At 34.4% G+C, this 16232-nt stretch overlaps 2 protein-coding genes across 2 annotated transcripts in view; both read right to left on the reverse strand.

Moving 5' to 3' along the window:
• The window catches only part of LOC142976827 (lysosomal proton-coupled steroid conjugate and bile acid symporter SLC46A3-like), a 31419-nt gene extending 26763 nt beyond the window's left edge, over nucleotides 1-4656 (reverse strand). Inside the window, exon 1 of the mRNA XM_076120398.1 lies at nucleotides 4321-4656. The gene's annotated coding sequence lies outside the window, so the exon portion shown is untranslated. The remainder of the gene's footprint in view (nucleotides 1-4320) is intronic.
• A 956-nt stretch (nucleotides 4657-5612) lies between these two features.
• On the reverse strand, nucleotides 5613-16000 carry LOC142976631 (angiotensin-converting enzyme-like). The gene is made up of 11 exons (XM_076120103.1): nucleotides 15662-16000; nucleotides 14056-14466; nucleotides 13777-13938; nucleotides 12763-12865; nucleotides 11962-12297; nucleotides 11334-11580; nucleotides 10552-10685; nucleotides 9609-9846; nucleotides 7286-7384; nucleotides 6750-6872; nucleotides 5613-6210 (listed from the first exon to the last, which is right to left on the reverse strand). The coding sequence occupies exons 1-11, from the start codon at nucleotides 15674-15676 to the stop codon at nucleotides 5835-5837; spliced, it is 2244 nt and encodes a 747-aa protein (XP_075976218.1). The 5' UTR covers nucleotides 15677-16000; the 3' UTR covers nucleotides 5613-5834.
• Between the last annotated feature and the right edge of the window lie 232 nt (nucleotides 16001-16232).

A 16232-nucleotide genomic window follows, 5' to 3' on the forward strand; every position in this document is an offset into this window, starting at 1 on the left:
CTTAAACTTAAACTTACTTTACATAAATATCGCGATTCTCTACATCGGTACTGTTAAGTATCGAAAGTTTGACATCTAAAATGTACTGCCAAAATGGTTCCTACGACCCCCGTTAGAGGCGCTGATCAGGTTTTCATACAAAATTTCTCGATAGCTAGCCAGTTGTCGATAGTGGTAGAGAATCTAGATACAGATCCGGGATTTAAACCCCAGACCACTGCGCGACAATCTCACTTACTCGATCAATATGCCACAAACTGCTACAAAGTCAGTACAAGCCTTCATTTCACTTCACTTTCACCCACAGCGCTTACAATAAAATAAATTTCTTCCTGTTTTTATTCTTCGTAATTTAATATAATGTTTGACGTTATCATAATTTAACTGTTTCAGTTTGTTTGTCGTTTCGCCTCGCTTGTTCCTACACAACTAATTCTTATAAGAACACTTGACATTTAATGATAATTACATTGAGTATTTATTTAAGGGAGTTCCCACGATTTCACATTGTTCAGATAATTGCAGAAAAAAATCACTTAAGTATTATTCTGAAAATTTTATGTAAAAAAATATTTGCAACAAAGGCAAGTGATGTCTTTGATCTGCGGAACAAAAGTTGTAATGAGTGGTTTGACGCTATGGATTTTTTGCTACAGCTGGTATGATGACCAGTTGAACTAAAAAGAAGTTTGGATATTTATGTGTACCATAGGTTCTTAATATATTATGGACTTCGACTACCATTTACAAGGGACGAAACATCTGCGCATCTCTTAACATATGTACATAGTAGTATGTAAGTTTTTCGGTTATTCATTATCTTTGAATCCGGCATCGCACACCACGAAACCGTCTGGTTTCGCTTTTTGTATATGAAAATGTTATTCAATAAGTATTGTAATTTGTACCTGTATATATTTTATTTATTTATCGTAAAGTCGAAAAAGCTAGGACCTAGAAGAATACTACACTGAAGAATTTAACTATTATTAAAATCACATGACCCGAGATAAAGGCTAACTATTCACTAAACGTGAAGTGAAGGTCCATACGACGAAGGTTTAGGTAAAAGAATGCAATGAATAAGGACGTACAAACTTCATGTACGTGTATTTGATTATACAGGATACTTGTCATAAAGTAATTGCTTTTATAATAAGATTTAGTGGCTAACAAGTCCATGAAGTAAGGTTTTGTGACAGCATTATATCGAAAGTAACTAAATAGTGAACGGCGAACGTATTTTTATATTTAGTTTGTAAAATGGCCGTGACTGATGTCTTTATTATGCTTTAGGCTCGTGACGTAACTTGAATTCGCCATTGTCACAGTTTAGCCAACATAAATCAATGCGATGATTCGAGAGAAGATTTGTTACAATTGTCAAGTTAACTGTCGAATATCCGAGGTTCATACTAATGATTTGAATGTGAAAACTATCTGTCACATTCTCAGGGATAAACGACTAAACAGATTTTCCTGAATTCAGTTGACTGACAGACTGACATCATCTAGGTGTGAGGGATTAAAACTTATTAAGCGACTGCGCAGGTCAATTACATATATTTTGAAAAAAAAATATAGGCTCACTTTTTGCTCAGTGCTTTTTGAGAAAACTACACTTTATTTTTATACTAGCTGACCCGCGCACCTTCGCTTGCGTCACATAAGAGAGAATGGGTCGTAATTTTCCCCGCTTTTGTAACATTTTTTACTAGTATTCTGCTCCTATTATATATAGCCTATAGCCTTCGTCGATAAATGGGCTATCTAACACTGAAAGAAATTTTCAAATCGGACCAGTAGTTCCTGAAATTAGCGCGTTCAAACAAACAAGCAACCTCTTCAGCTTTATAATATTAGTGTAAATTTATTATGAATACACGAATGTGATACAATAATACAGTGGCCACTGTAGAAAATCGCTGTATTGTTCGGATATGATACCATTCCCTTCTTTTGTCGTCATTGTCAACAAACTATCGGTATAGATCGTTCAAAAGTTAGTCAACTAAACGGTAAGTTGTTTCCTAACATCTCATCAATAGTCTAGGCCTAACAGCCTATGAACTGAGAACGGCCTTTAGTCAGTGGAAAATGCAGTTTTTGAGTCAAAACTCTACTATTACATTCGTTGGTCATACTCTCTAATAGGTAAATAATTTTCAGGGGCCAGTTTTTTTAGCTTTTTATGTAAAACCGTCAGATTACCGAACTGATAGCTCATTTTACAACATACCTATATATGAAAACACCTGTTGTCATTCCGTCTGATAAGTTAATACCTAATACTTATCTAGAGCCGGTGAAACCGGGCGTATTTGTATAGAAATATTTAAAATGGTTATAAGCCTTCTATTTTTTCCAATGCAAATGCAGATTTTCCAAAGCACTAAACTCACGGCCACTGTTTTAAATTGCTATATGTAAACAAACATTATAATCGTATGATTTTCCTTACAGTTGCCATGGCACGTATTAAGGAGCTAAGAATGTAAGGAGCTTAGAAGTTGTCCACATTAAATACCGTCCTCGCAAATAGCTCTCAAGCAAGGGAAACCTCCTAGAATTGTATGTTCATTAATTGGTCTGTTATTACGCTATATTTAAAAGCACTCAGATATGCTTATTTATCAAGTCTAAAGTGCAACTGATTGGTACAAAAATGCTTGAATACGTTTGTCTAAGTACAACGGTTTATACCTGACTGTAGATTACAGGAATACAGGGTACAAATCTCGGATTACCGAAAACCAGAACAATAGATTCTTGACATGATTTTGAGGCTTGTGGCGTTGAAAAGTTTTAGTCAGTAGAAAACAGAGGCAGCAGTGATTAACGTTAGGCTGCGATAAAATAATAATGTTTTGAGGATATTTGAGAAGTACTTAAACGTTTCAGGGTCTACCAGGCTTAGATTCTAATTGAAACGAATGTTTTAACGGACTTTGTATTTTAGCAACATGTGTATTATATTCCGATCAAAAGATTATTTTTTTGATCACTCGACTCATTAATCATTTTTTGTGATCTTCCATTAGCATAGTAGGAATACGTAGAAAAAATATTCGTACCTATTTTCCACTTATAAATGCATGATTTCTTGCGAAATAAATACGCTATCATAATCCACACTTGCAAAATTAATTAGCATGTTTTCATTCAGAGTATGTTTAAACAGCTTTTTGAAATAGGACGCGAACGATTTGTTATACTTGAAAAACGATATTCAGAATAAATATATTTCGTTTCAATACAAAATGTACGGTGTCTTTTTCTTTGTGATGTATATCAGGGCGATATAATATTATACAGCGAGACATGCTTTGTTTTATTTTCAAAACATTTTATTAGGAGTAACGTGAAACATGCGTATCAAAATTTGTCTTTGCATATTATCTGGACAAAAAAAAAATTATCACGTTTTTGTTGAGACTTTAGATACCTATGCTAGAAAAAAGAAAATACTTTTTTCTACATGTAGACCAATAATTTAGAAATAAGCGAAGTTAGTTTACCTTATTTCTTCGCCTCTTGGCCAAATAAGTGCAAAAAGATATATCGGATAAATTAATTCAAAATTGCAAGCTATAATTATCTTTTTTAATTTTAACAACTTTTAGAATTGTCCTTAATGGAAATAGAATCTGAGATTAAAACAATCAAACCGGCACGATCAAATCGTTAAACTTTTTTGAAACGCACGCAATTTTCTGCATTCAATAACTAATATATTTATATAGCTATATTTTTATACCGATAATTAACATACATTTTTAGTACCCATTATTTTATTATCAGTGATTTTACGAATAATCCTAATTGCGTACGTACGACGACACAAAAAATGTCCACATAATATCAGTATTCATTATGATTAATGGCGACGAGACCAATGCCATAACAATTTCACCACAATAGAACTCAACGCGATATCTCTAACTCTGTTTACAACTCGTGCATGCGAATTTCATACGAAAACTTTGATTCCATCAAACATTATGTCCAATCTTGTTTTTTCTTGCAAATTGTAATAATCATTGTTTGTTTGTGATTCTGTATAGCAGTCATAAAATAATGCCACTTGACAATTGCTGTAATTTACTGAGACAGTCAATATGTGATTATATTTTTATATGTTTCCTTAGTTTTACGTAGCAACAGAAGAATATTTAAGAATTAGGAATATTTATAAGAATAACTATTTTTGATTTCTTTATTTATTCCGTTTTATTTAATTTTACGGGAGGTTTATTTTGGATTTTTGATGCCTTTTCTATGTATAAAAAAATAGTATACTGATAGGAAATAATTACTCACCTTGTCCTAATTAAAATTTATTCACAACCATAAAGCTCAAATCACTTCACTTAGGCATTATCTGTAGTTGCCCTTGCTTTATTTTTTATATTATCTCTTAAAACTCATAAAAATATTTTTTATATTTCCGTATTAAAAAAGAGAAATATTAGATTTTTTTTAAATCAGTTCTATAGAACGCAGTCCAAATTTTGAATATGTAAATCGCGCGCGCCGAACTCCTGCGCTGCGATCCTTGCGCGCGTTCGTCACTAGCGGTAACAGTAAGGTGATTGCAGTTAGTTCACACCGGCTCACATTCTTAACCATTTCGACAAGTCAGTTACGAGCGGATGTCCACAGCCAGTCGCGGACATCGTTGGCCGTCAATAGGAATCGTTGTTATACTACTCGAGTGTCAATCGATTGTTTGACATCAGGTCTTCCTCATATTCAAAACAGGTTCCGGGTCGAACAACAAAACGGGTTATTAAAATACTTATTGGGATTAATGAATAGAATGCAATAATAACTGAAAATTATTTTCGGCCGTGACCTGTCTGTAGGCGCTTACGTTCACATTTGTAGGCTGTAATCATATATGTCATTATTGTCTTTAATTGAAGGCTCTCGTAGATGCTTGGTGTTTTTACAAAATGCTTAATTTTGAGACGAAGTTGGGAATGAAATAAATTATCTATTTGGAAAATATCTACTATTTCTAGACAACATTATAGAAATCTCTATATAGAGCAAGGCATTGATATGTAGGAGAAGAAATATTATATATTAATCATTAGGTGTACGTATAGTATCTCCCTCAGAGATAATTTACGATTTTTTCTTTCATGTAACACTATGCAACGTGATGGCGTCAATGGAGACTGTTTTACGAAAATAGGATTTAAAAAAGCTTTCAGTGGAACCACATTGTGAATCAAGAGTACTAAACTGCTTTTATTTAATTACCAATTTTACCTTCAGTAAAGTAGCTTTTAATTACATGTAGACCTCGCGTGACGTGCCTCTAAACTGAGTCGCTAACGATCTATTTTGCTTAGAGTCTTATTCGAACAAGTTTATTAGTTGACTCAAATAGTTTTTCCAAAGACATTGTACTGAACCCAAAATCAAACGCTAAGTAGTAAAGCCAGCCAGGATTGTTGAAACTAAAACAAATAGGTATGGACTAGACATAGCTGTCTAATATAATAAAGTGATGTTATTGCAAGCTTATGCATGCTTCACTCTAGAGCAGTTATAAATATCTGCTCTAGAGTGAAGCATCCATTTGAATAAAAATAAGCCCAAAATCTTAACACAATATTTATTCGTAAATATACACATGGCAAAAAACATATTCATAACCAATAGATCAAACTTTCACACAAATCTGAATATATCTAAAATCAAAACTTGTTGACAAACGCCTGACCGATAACAGTAAACGCTGTATCGGTTCGTATGTCCTACATATCTGCAATACTTTCTCTTATAATAAAATCGTTAGTGCAATAATCACATGCATGGATACGCTAGACTTTATCTTCGCTTATACCATCTACATCGTTGTTCTTGCCCTGCGGTAGTTCATTTGTCACGATGTCAAGGGAACCATTCTTGCTCAAACCGCAAACCGAGAGTACTTTGCTCCCAACATCATGTTTCTTCACACAGTATAATACTATTATAACAATTGTCAACAACACTACTATAGCGCCTACAATGATGGGTGCAGTAGAGTCCATGTCTCCTTCTCCCATCATAGCAAGCTTTATGTTTTCCTCTTTTAAGAATTTCTGTAGTTCAGCGAAGTATTGCAGTATGCCGTCAGTAGATAGATCTCTTTCGCCTGTTATTGTGTATAGTACTGTTCTCCAGTCTTCGCTAGCACCAAGCGCCATCCCATCACTGCAACAAAATAAAGTGATTGTAATGATAACATATCCTCGATTATGACAAATTTTACGACATTACGCAGTCTCCTACGAATAAACATTATGACGGGAGTTTAATGTGCACCAACGACTATTATGTATTGTGTGATCTACAAATTAGTGTTAGTAAATTATATTTAAGGTTTAGTAGGTCATTCACTACGTCTTATCCTAATGTTATAATGAACAACTATTAATTAAGCACCTATAAAACAATACAAATTATGTTCGTCTTTTTTAATCGTCGTAATTTAAAATCGTCCTAGGAAATAGTCGAAAATCAGTTAACTTGCAACACCAGAACATGCTCGGGTAGCAGAAAAAAAAATGGAATATGTATAATGTATACAAAATACTGGTCAACCATATTACGTAAAACAATAAACGTTGTGTTGCAAGTTCATAAATAAATATGATATCTTAAGTCAATCTCTGAATTTGCACCAAGCCTTGAGAAGACAAAGAGTCGCATATACATTTTCCCATGCATTTAAATTAGTAAAGCATTGTTACCTTAGTAGTTTTCCTGCTTCCTTCACGCCATAAATGGAACACTCATGCAATGGTCCCGTGTGGTTCGCTCTCTTACAAAGCGATAGTAGTATTTGGAACTCCAAAACGTGTGATATTAAGTACCTGATAAAAAAGGGAGAGATTATTCCCAACGTCATCTTTTGATAGCAAATGTATGAGTTGCGTATTACTTAGGTATCCAATGATGGCAGAAATAGGTGTCAATTTAATCTTCCCCTGAGCAATAATATACTCAGTTGGAAATAAAGGTAAAAGAAAGGAAGGAACCTGTATCCAAGCGATGGAATAAATTGATAAGATTTTACATACGGTAACTTATAAAATCTATGACATTTGTTCTCCTAAAAGTTAAATTTAAACTATTTTTTCTATTTGTATTCTGCTTAATTTTACCAGAAGTACATAAGTATGAACTACTATTTTTGTCGCTCAACGTACAAACAAAGGGTATTGCAAATGTTACAACTAGTCTATTTAAGCAGTACTTTCACTTAGTAAATGCACATAACACTCACGTAATGTACTGTACATGTGACACAACGTGGTACTTTGCAGCTGGATCTAGGTCAGACTCGTTCCTCGGCACCGGTGGCGACACCCCTGTCTCTTTCATCCTGCAAGTTAGAGTACATACTTAAGATTTTTTTATACCTCCGAGGCTTATGACTGCTGAGAATAAGAGACGCCAAAAGCCAGTTGCGCTCACCGTTCGGTAAACGATCTGTGGGTTAACCGTTAGCGCGGTCATTCCATAGATGGGTGACCGTATAGTGGTATTTGAGCTGGGCGTCTTCGCTTCGGAGGGCACGTAAAAAGTCGGTCCAGCCTGTTTTCTACTAAGATAACAGTCGTTAAGCCATGTCAAAGGCCTCTCGGGCGGCATGAACAACTATGACACTAGGTTGACCACTAACCATACGACAAACAAAAACAACAAACACTGCTAATCACGACGTTTAGAGTAGGAATCCTAAGTCCTACAATGTGCTAGTTTAATTTATCACCGATCAGTTCGGATGCTATGCTAAAGCAAGGAGGACTAACAGCACACACAAATTTTACTTAACAATTTGCAAATCTCAAGTTCAAAACGAAAAGTAAGTTGATATAATAACTGCTGGTGAATAACATTTAATTCTCAACACTAACTAAAATCAGCATGAGTAAGTACACGAAATCAAACAAGCCGGCATCGATAGATTGACATTTAAAGATTGTAAAATCATATCAGCGCACGTGTTTCGGTGTTTCTAAATTGTTTAATTCCGTACACGGCTGTTGCCGATTTTTTACGAAACTTTGCCAATATACTCTTTTGCATATAAGCATATATCGCAGCATATATCTATAATACATTAAAATTATATGAAGTTGTTAGTTGTTACTACCAAGCTAATATTTATATTGGAAAATACCTATTTCAAATATAACTTCGAGCCGTATTGACGCACTTACGGTTTACTTCCGCGATTTCAATACACTTTAGACTTACTACAAACTAGTTGCTTTTGGTCATTTTAAAAAAATATAATAATCAAACCAGCCAAGCAGATAAACATTAATATGTTAATTGTTATTTGCAAAAGGCTTTTATCGCAATAAAATTGTTTATTTTGCGTATTTTTGTTTAGTTTTCAAGCTAAACAAGTCGTGGTAGGTACGATAAATTAGCACTAGGTTACAACGAAACAATTATAATAACTGGTTGTAGGTAAAAAAAAACTATATTTTTATACAATTTTAATAAACACGTTTTGTCTAACAAAAGACTTAAAAATCATCAAAATTCGGCATTAACGGCTAGGTATATGAAGTAGAGGAAACGTAAATTAAAGTAATACCCGCGTCTCTGCAGCAGTTAAAGGTTTAAATTACTATTAAAAATAAATAAAGTAAATTTATTTTTTAAAGGATTACTGCCTCCAAAAAATGTTAATTGAAAGCACTGAAGCCTCTATAGTAAGGTATAGTCTCCCCGCGTAAGGAAATTTAACGAGGACATGATTCACGATCTATGGTAAATTGGTAACAAACGCTATAAATATTCATGGATTCAAATTTTAAACACGAATAGGTATAATACTTAGAATTCTTGCTTTAAACAAATTGAGGATAATATTTAATCTAACTACATATACGGATGGTATTAAACTCTTCCCGTTTTGTTAAGTATACTGATAATGATCAAAGATAAATATGGTATACCTACAATCAACAAAAGTAAGTTACTCAAAACAAAGCTGTATCACAAGTTTAATATAAAATGTTGGCCAATTCTGGTCAACAGGCGCAATGACCCACGTATTACGTAAAGAAATCTTGCAGAATCAGAAACATGCTTTAAATAGCAATATTTTAATAAAATTATCATAAATGTATCTTGTTTTAGCACCATTTAGCCAAAAATAAACCGCTCGGAGAAGGTTTTTTCACCCACAAAGTTATAGATAGAGTTGCAGAGATGCCGCATATTTCTGGTGCGAAAATCTTACAGACCTACATCGCATTGCTTTAAATCAATACGGTGTCAAGATATCCATTTTTATACCGTATTGCCTTAAAACCACTAGATTATCTTTAAATAATTGAAGGTATCCCATGTATTCACTTTTAGTATTGACATTGTACCTACTATCAATTTGATTTCGAGCTTCATTTCACTGGTTAACAAGATGATTATTACGCAAAATAAACGACTAACCCCCGGTTTCTGAGGTCCATTTAGCGGCAGTTTATCTATTCAATAGCGTTTAAACTCATATAAAACGCTATTGAATAGAATAACTACCGCTAAATGAACCTCAGAAACTGAGGCTACGTAGATAATAAGTGACTAACCTCAGATCCCACCAATGTTGGTTCCAATTTTCCAAGCTGCTATTCCCAAAGACATCCCACCGCCACTTATCCAGTACATACGCGTAGGCCATTAAAGGAAACTTTTCAAGGGCAACCCATAGTAGATAGTTTAGTGTGACCTCCGGCCCTGTTTCGACCTTCACTAGGTTCAAGCTCTTAAGATGTTCGGGCGAGGTCAACTGTACGGCGACGATGTCGGAAATCGCATCATGAAACGCTGTAGAAAAACGTCAACATGATCATTATTCTTTTGTTAGATATACACAGTTATTATATTTACGTATGTCATTTACAGTGTGTGTTACATTTTAAATATAATGCTAAAACTTTATTTCGTACACGTGCGGGTATTCACAATATTTATAGTTTTATTTAGTACAACTTTGTATATAGTTATTTATGGAGGTTTAACCTATTATTGAAATAATTGTATGTTGCTTGAAATTCGTATTCGATTTCAATCTAAAAACTATAAAAATAATAATAATATTTTATTAAAAATCACAGTAGTTTGTACTGCTCAAGTTATACAGTCGCTAAGACACGAAATGCTATTGACATCAGACCGATTAAATAATAAACGTTTTGTTTGCTATAAAAGAATATTAATAACTTGTATTTTATAATGTGAATTAATATTAATAAATGTTTCTGAATCTGGTCAGCAATTGTAGATCAATAAATATTTAAATACTTAAACCGTTTTAGTGTTAGAAAATAACGGTCATAATCATTTGGAACGAATAATTATATTCACTTTTGAATATGAAATACGTTCTTTTTTCATCAGCAGTGGGACACCGAAACGGGCCAAAGAATTAATCCTATTAACTTCGTCATCATGTTTTAAAACAAGAAAAGATAGGCCTTAACCTCTACTTACACCAAAAGAACATAAAATGAGAAAATAAAGGCATTTTACCCGGATTTGGTCCATCCCGATACAAAGGAGGTAGATTCCTGTAGTGCTTGAAATACTGAACGTGGCCCAACAGTCGTGCGGCTCTTGACAAGCCCACAACCACGTCTGTCACCTTCTCACCGCACCATTTGATTCTGAAAAGCAAATTGCATAAAGAAGAATGCTTTTTGAAGGCTGTTTTTCAAGTAGTAGCACAAGTATTGTACTAAAATGAAATTAAGAGTAATTGTCAATAACAACTTTCGTGATTTCTTAGGATTTTATTTTTATCCCGCATTTACATGTGGGGGTTTAATAAGGGTACAACTTTCTATAAAACCCGGAACTACTGAATCCTTGAACCCATGGCAGTCTTATTTATTGAATAAATTTGTTTTAACACTAGTTTTGTGAAGTAAATTGCAGAAAAGAAAGCAAAATAATAGTATCCCTTATTTTTAGTAAGCTTATTGTCTTTTCTAACTAATAACATTAGTACTCAACATACATTAAATTTTATTTATGAGCCTACTGTTCAATGCGTAAAATGCCTAGCGTTTGAACTTTTAACGCCATCTATTGGCATAGTTTGAAATCGTTACCTTCAGCAATGCACAGAACACAGATTTACTTAAATGATGTATTTAACTATCTATCCCTCGTTTGGGAGGAAACCCTTGCTCAGCAATAGGACAGTAATGGGATAAAAAAAGAAAAAATACACATAAGGCTTAGGCTATTTTAGGAAACAGCACCCGAGCACCGTGTAACCTATAAAAAAGTGAAATATAATTTTAACTTACTTGTAATTTACTCCATCGCACATATCATGACTGGACGGCAAGCAATTCGCAGTCGTCATAGTCTCTTTAATATCTTGGTATGAATCTTTGGCACTATCGAAGCCTAAAGACTGATGGAACTCGTCCACGGCATCGAAAAGGTCCTTTGACCGTATAGTTTCATTTGTTGCTAATTTTGGCCTCATATGATCGGCATACGCTACGATTTTCGGGTATATCCCTTGCCATTCTTGGGCCCACAAGTTGCCTGGAAAAAGTTACAGTCTTGTATGAGATCCTTGAAGAGTAGTGGGACAGTATTGTTTTACATTTATTTAGGCATAGGAAATTCATTTGTCTTTTCATGTTTGGTGTACATAATGAAGTTATGTTTCAGATGACGAAATTCAAGATCGATAGAATAGGGGGAAAGCTGTCTATACTATTTCGGACGAATATCCAGGACACAGAATTAAGTTTCCTCAAATTGACATTATAATTAAAATGTATGTCTGTGATGAATCCCCGTATCCAAAGTGACACTCTGTTATACGAGCGGTAAATATTGCAGTTCAATTGCGTAAGGCGCGTTTACAACAAACACGTTGCAATGCATATTTTTAAGGCGCTCGATAAATAAAAATCTTACCTAAAATATGAGCCGGAATCAAATTATCATTGTTCTTAATAACATCCTTGTAGATCAACTTTAGTTTCGCTCTTACATAATTGTGAAGTAAATCGTAAAATGGTTTTATTTCTTTCCATATTCTGTCTGCTGTTTCGGTAAAATTATCGTCTTCGAAGGCATACCGCCACATATCACCGGCGTCGGTAAAATTCTCTGATTCCGCAACTCTATTCATTCTTACTACATAATCTTTGAATATCGGTCGTATTTTCCTTCCAGTCGTGTCGCGATAAACTTTCCAATAATAAGCCAATTCCTTTGTATCGTTGCTTGTTTTGAACACTGATATGACGTCTGGAAAAAATGTTTCGATTATAACGTTACGACTGTACGAGTTGTCGTAAAATACGAAATGATTACACGACAGCATATAAAATAACGTAGAGTGATTTAATACGCAAACCTAATTGATATCAGTCTATATGACTAAAAAAATTACACATTAATGCCAAACGAAAAAGTTCTTCTTTATACATAGATATTTAAACTAAAGCAATCCCATCAACTTTTTTAAACAGGCTTTCAAAAGCACGGAGAAGATAATTGCCGTTCTTTAGCTGCTTAGTGTTTTCGACTCTATTTCGCCTTCAGCAGAAATGAGAAGTATTATAAAACTCATCAAATGTTTATTATTAGCGTATAGCTATTTATTAAACCAAACTTTCATTATTTCCAATGTACGAAAGAGTCTCTTCCAAGAATAAGGTACGTGGCTTTGAACCTATGTATGATTACGTGTAATAAGTAATACTGACTGACCACTCATTGTTCGTACCGAGTCTTCCGAGTTGCACGTCGTGTTATAAGCGCACACTGTCACCCGACTCCAAATTCTTTGCATTGTGTCTATCTCCTCCCTTTGCTGTAATTATTAGATTATTAAACATGTTTATTAATGTCATAAATAGACATAACGATGAAGTGAAAATACATAAGAAATTAGTAATGTGGGTCAAAGAATGTCATTATTTATGACTAGCTGACGTAATTGTCGTACTGCTGCATTGCAGCACACTAAGAGCTAGATACTCTCAAATTACTATCTCAAAATATTACGCCTACAAGTGAATGCGCTCACATCTTTTTCGCTTGAGCCTATCCTTCTGTCCGTGCACAAATCGACCATATAAGGATTACAATAGTCATTCTTATTTGGTTTTACATCATTTCAATTCTCCCTACAAACGGGCATCGAACTCGCTCTAGAGCATCGGCATACGATACATAATCTGAATTCCCCCAAATGAATGAATCCCGGACGCGTCATGTCTGTTAAATGTTGAGTCACAAATGTATGGGAGTCAATAAGTGGTGTTATATCTATATAAATAAAAATGAATTAGCAAAACCTATGTACGCGTATAAGTTTTGATCAAGTAAACTAAACAGATTTTTTTTTTAAATATATTTGTAACAGTTTGTACATTAACATTGTTTATTTACCCAATTAAAAAAAACAGTCCAGACAAGGTTTGTGTGGGATGAAATTATACCATACCCGGACGAAATCTGGCCAGCCCGCGAGTATTTTTATACAAACGCTATTTTTGTCTACAAATATTACAATAACTTTATATTTTTTAAGTGACGTAATAAAGCCATTTTCCGAGACATCAAATAAGATATAAAACGGTTTATGTACTTCCTTATTATTCAATTCATGTTATTAGGTCTTGAAGAATACATGTCGTGTTGAACTTCGCACTTAGTTGTTTTGCGATCTTTAACACAAATGAATAATTCATTAGCTTAAACGATAGCATCTAGTTTTACCTTGCTTTGAGGCATTTGCACATTAGTCCCACGTTCCTTTATAATTCTTATTTTCCTTTTCAACTTCGTATCGTTCATGACCTGCTCGTTATTCAAATATTTCTTCTTGAATATATTCCAATACTGTTTTTTGATTTCATCTTCCTCAGCAGCAATACGCACCTGAAATATTTCATCCAATGTTTATGAAACAAGAAAACGTGATTGTTAGAACCAGTTGCTTATAAAACAGTTAAGATAACGAGATTTATATTTCTACAGGTTTGAAAATGTTCTTACCATTTTGTTCTTTTTAGAATCGTTGTTTATGTCCGTGACATACGACCAAAGTGCATCTTGGGATGTTTTGCAGACATCTAAACTTAGTTTATCCATTTCTTCCATGAACACTTCTAAAGTAATATTACCTTTATCTAATTCGTCTAATTGAAACTTGAACGTTTCGACCACATCACCGGTTTTACTTATTTGTGTATTGGGATCTAAAACTGTTCTCATAGCATCGTCTAAGAACTTCTTTTCTTTGACTTCATCTATATCTGTTTCTATTTCATGACCGCTTTCTTCTGATTGGTCCCCTGTTTTATTAGTCTTTTGCGTCTTTTCATCTGCTGATATATCTGACGTAGGGTTTGGTAGAAACTGGACGCCTACAGACTTTGAAGCTATTATTAGAAGGCATATTAAGCGCTGTAACAACAAACGTGTGATTATTCCTTGCAGTTGTTTATTGTTTGGATTATCTGAAACATCTGATGTGTAGAACAAGGCTTCTTTGAAGGCAGGATGTACGAGTCTACCTATCGTATCTCTGATGCAGTTGAGTAGTAGTATGAGGGTAATATTTGATGTGATATTCTTATCAGACATCGTAAAAATGGTAAATGGTTCACACTAAGCGTCTGTCTGTGTCTTTTTCACGTTCAAAGCACGCTGAACCGATTTTTATGGAATTTAGAATGGAGATAGATGAAGGCCCGAAATCAAACATAGGCACAGATTTTTGAGGGGCACAGATGATGTAGGAGAGGAAAATAAACGGAGTGGCGCAAGTCATCTAATAGTTTATAACTTGTGCATTAGTAGAACTCATAGTTGAAAAATGACAATATCCTCTGACTACTATAGGCAGGCGGCTAGTGGGACTAATTTAACTAATCTTTGTTATTTGTGGGCATTTTATTAGCACTTCCTTCACAGTTTACATTGTTGTACGCACGTCTTGTTTCATAGTATTTCCATGATTGTTATTGACAAGATCATGTTTATGGATTAAAGATGATCTCATAAGTGATCTTGACACCTTCATTCAGTGAGATCATATTACGTCCTACGTAGTAATTAAACCTTAGATCGCGGCAAAAGTATGCAAAGTTATGAAATGCACTACTATTTTTGCTTTATGTACCTTCATATTGTTTCCTACGATGCGAGTTTGTTCGTACAATGAATATTTATATGAGATTCTTTTTTAGAATATGATATTTAATATATTATTTGAAGGCACAGCTGTCCAGAATGAATCAGTGTAAACTATTTTAACCAATAGGCACGTATTGAATTAACTTAGTTAGAACTACATATATTTTAACTAATCAACAGAACGAAATTGTGAATTGAATGGCTATTCTATGATAAAAATCTTTCTCATCATAAGTTCATTTAAAACTAACACTGAAAAGACTGGCATTTACATAAATCTAATTTACTCACAATAGTTTCTGATAAAGAATAACATTATCGGAAGTTACAATGCTAACAAACTTCTATAACATCGTTATCATGCTTAGGGCATTCAATGCAAGGAAAAATGCAAGTCGCTCCAAAAGATTCCAAATAAATCAGGCAATACTGAACCGGATGAAATAATAACGAAAATACGCACTAGGAATATCATCATGTTGATAGAACAATCCACAGCTGAATCAACTCGTACACATATCAACCGCAGCACTGCACCCACATTTTTCAGTTCAAAACAATGTTGTAAAATGTAATTGTCGTGTTTCGCGAATCGACGCTAGTTGACGACAACGCTCACACACTCTCTGTTTCACTTTGTTACTGCTTGTTTGTGAATACTGCGATGTGTTTGATCGTTTTGTGGTGGATTTTTCAAATTGGAACAATCGAACGGGTGTTTTGTTTTGAAAACGTAGAACGGTAGGAGCGCGGCGCGCGACCCGCCTGCCTGCGCTGGCGCATTGTTGTGGCACATAGAAATGCCTACCTCAATTCAATAGCTGGACGGTACGTTCTCGTGCGACCGGACGTCGGCGTCGCCACCACGACCGCTAACACCTTATTATTAGTCCTTTGTTATCGTACCGTTAACGCATTGATTAATTATTGTGACACATTAGATGTGTGAAGTTTACTATGCATTACTCTCACTGTTCAACAATACCCAATCTTAACATTGACACACACACACACACACACAAATGCATAGTTGT

The sequence above is a fragment of the Anticarsia gemmatalis genome, chromosome 11 (assembly GCF_050436995.1).
Source record: "Anticarsia gemmatalis isolate Benzon Research Colony breed Stoneville strain chromosome 11, ilAntGemm2 primary, whole genome shotgun sequence".
Taxonomy (NCBI): Eukaryota; Metazoa; Arthropoda; class Insecta; order Lepidoptera; family Erebidae; genus Anticarsia; species Anticarsia gemmatalis.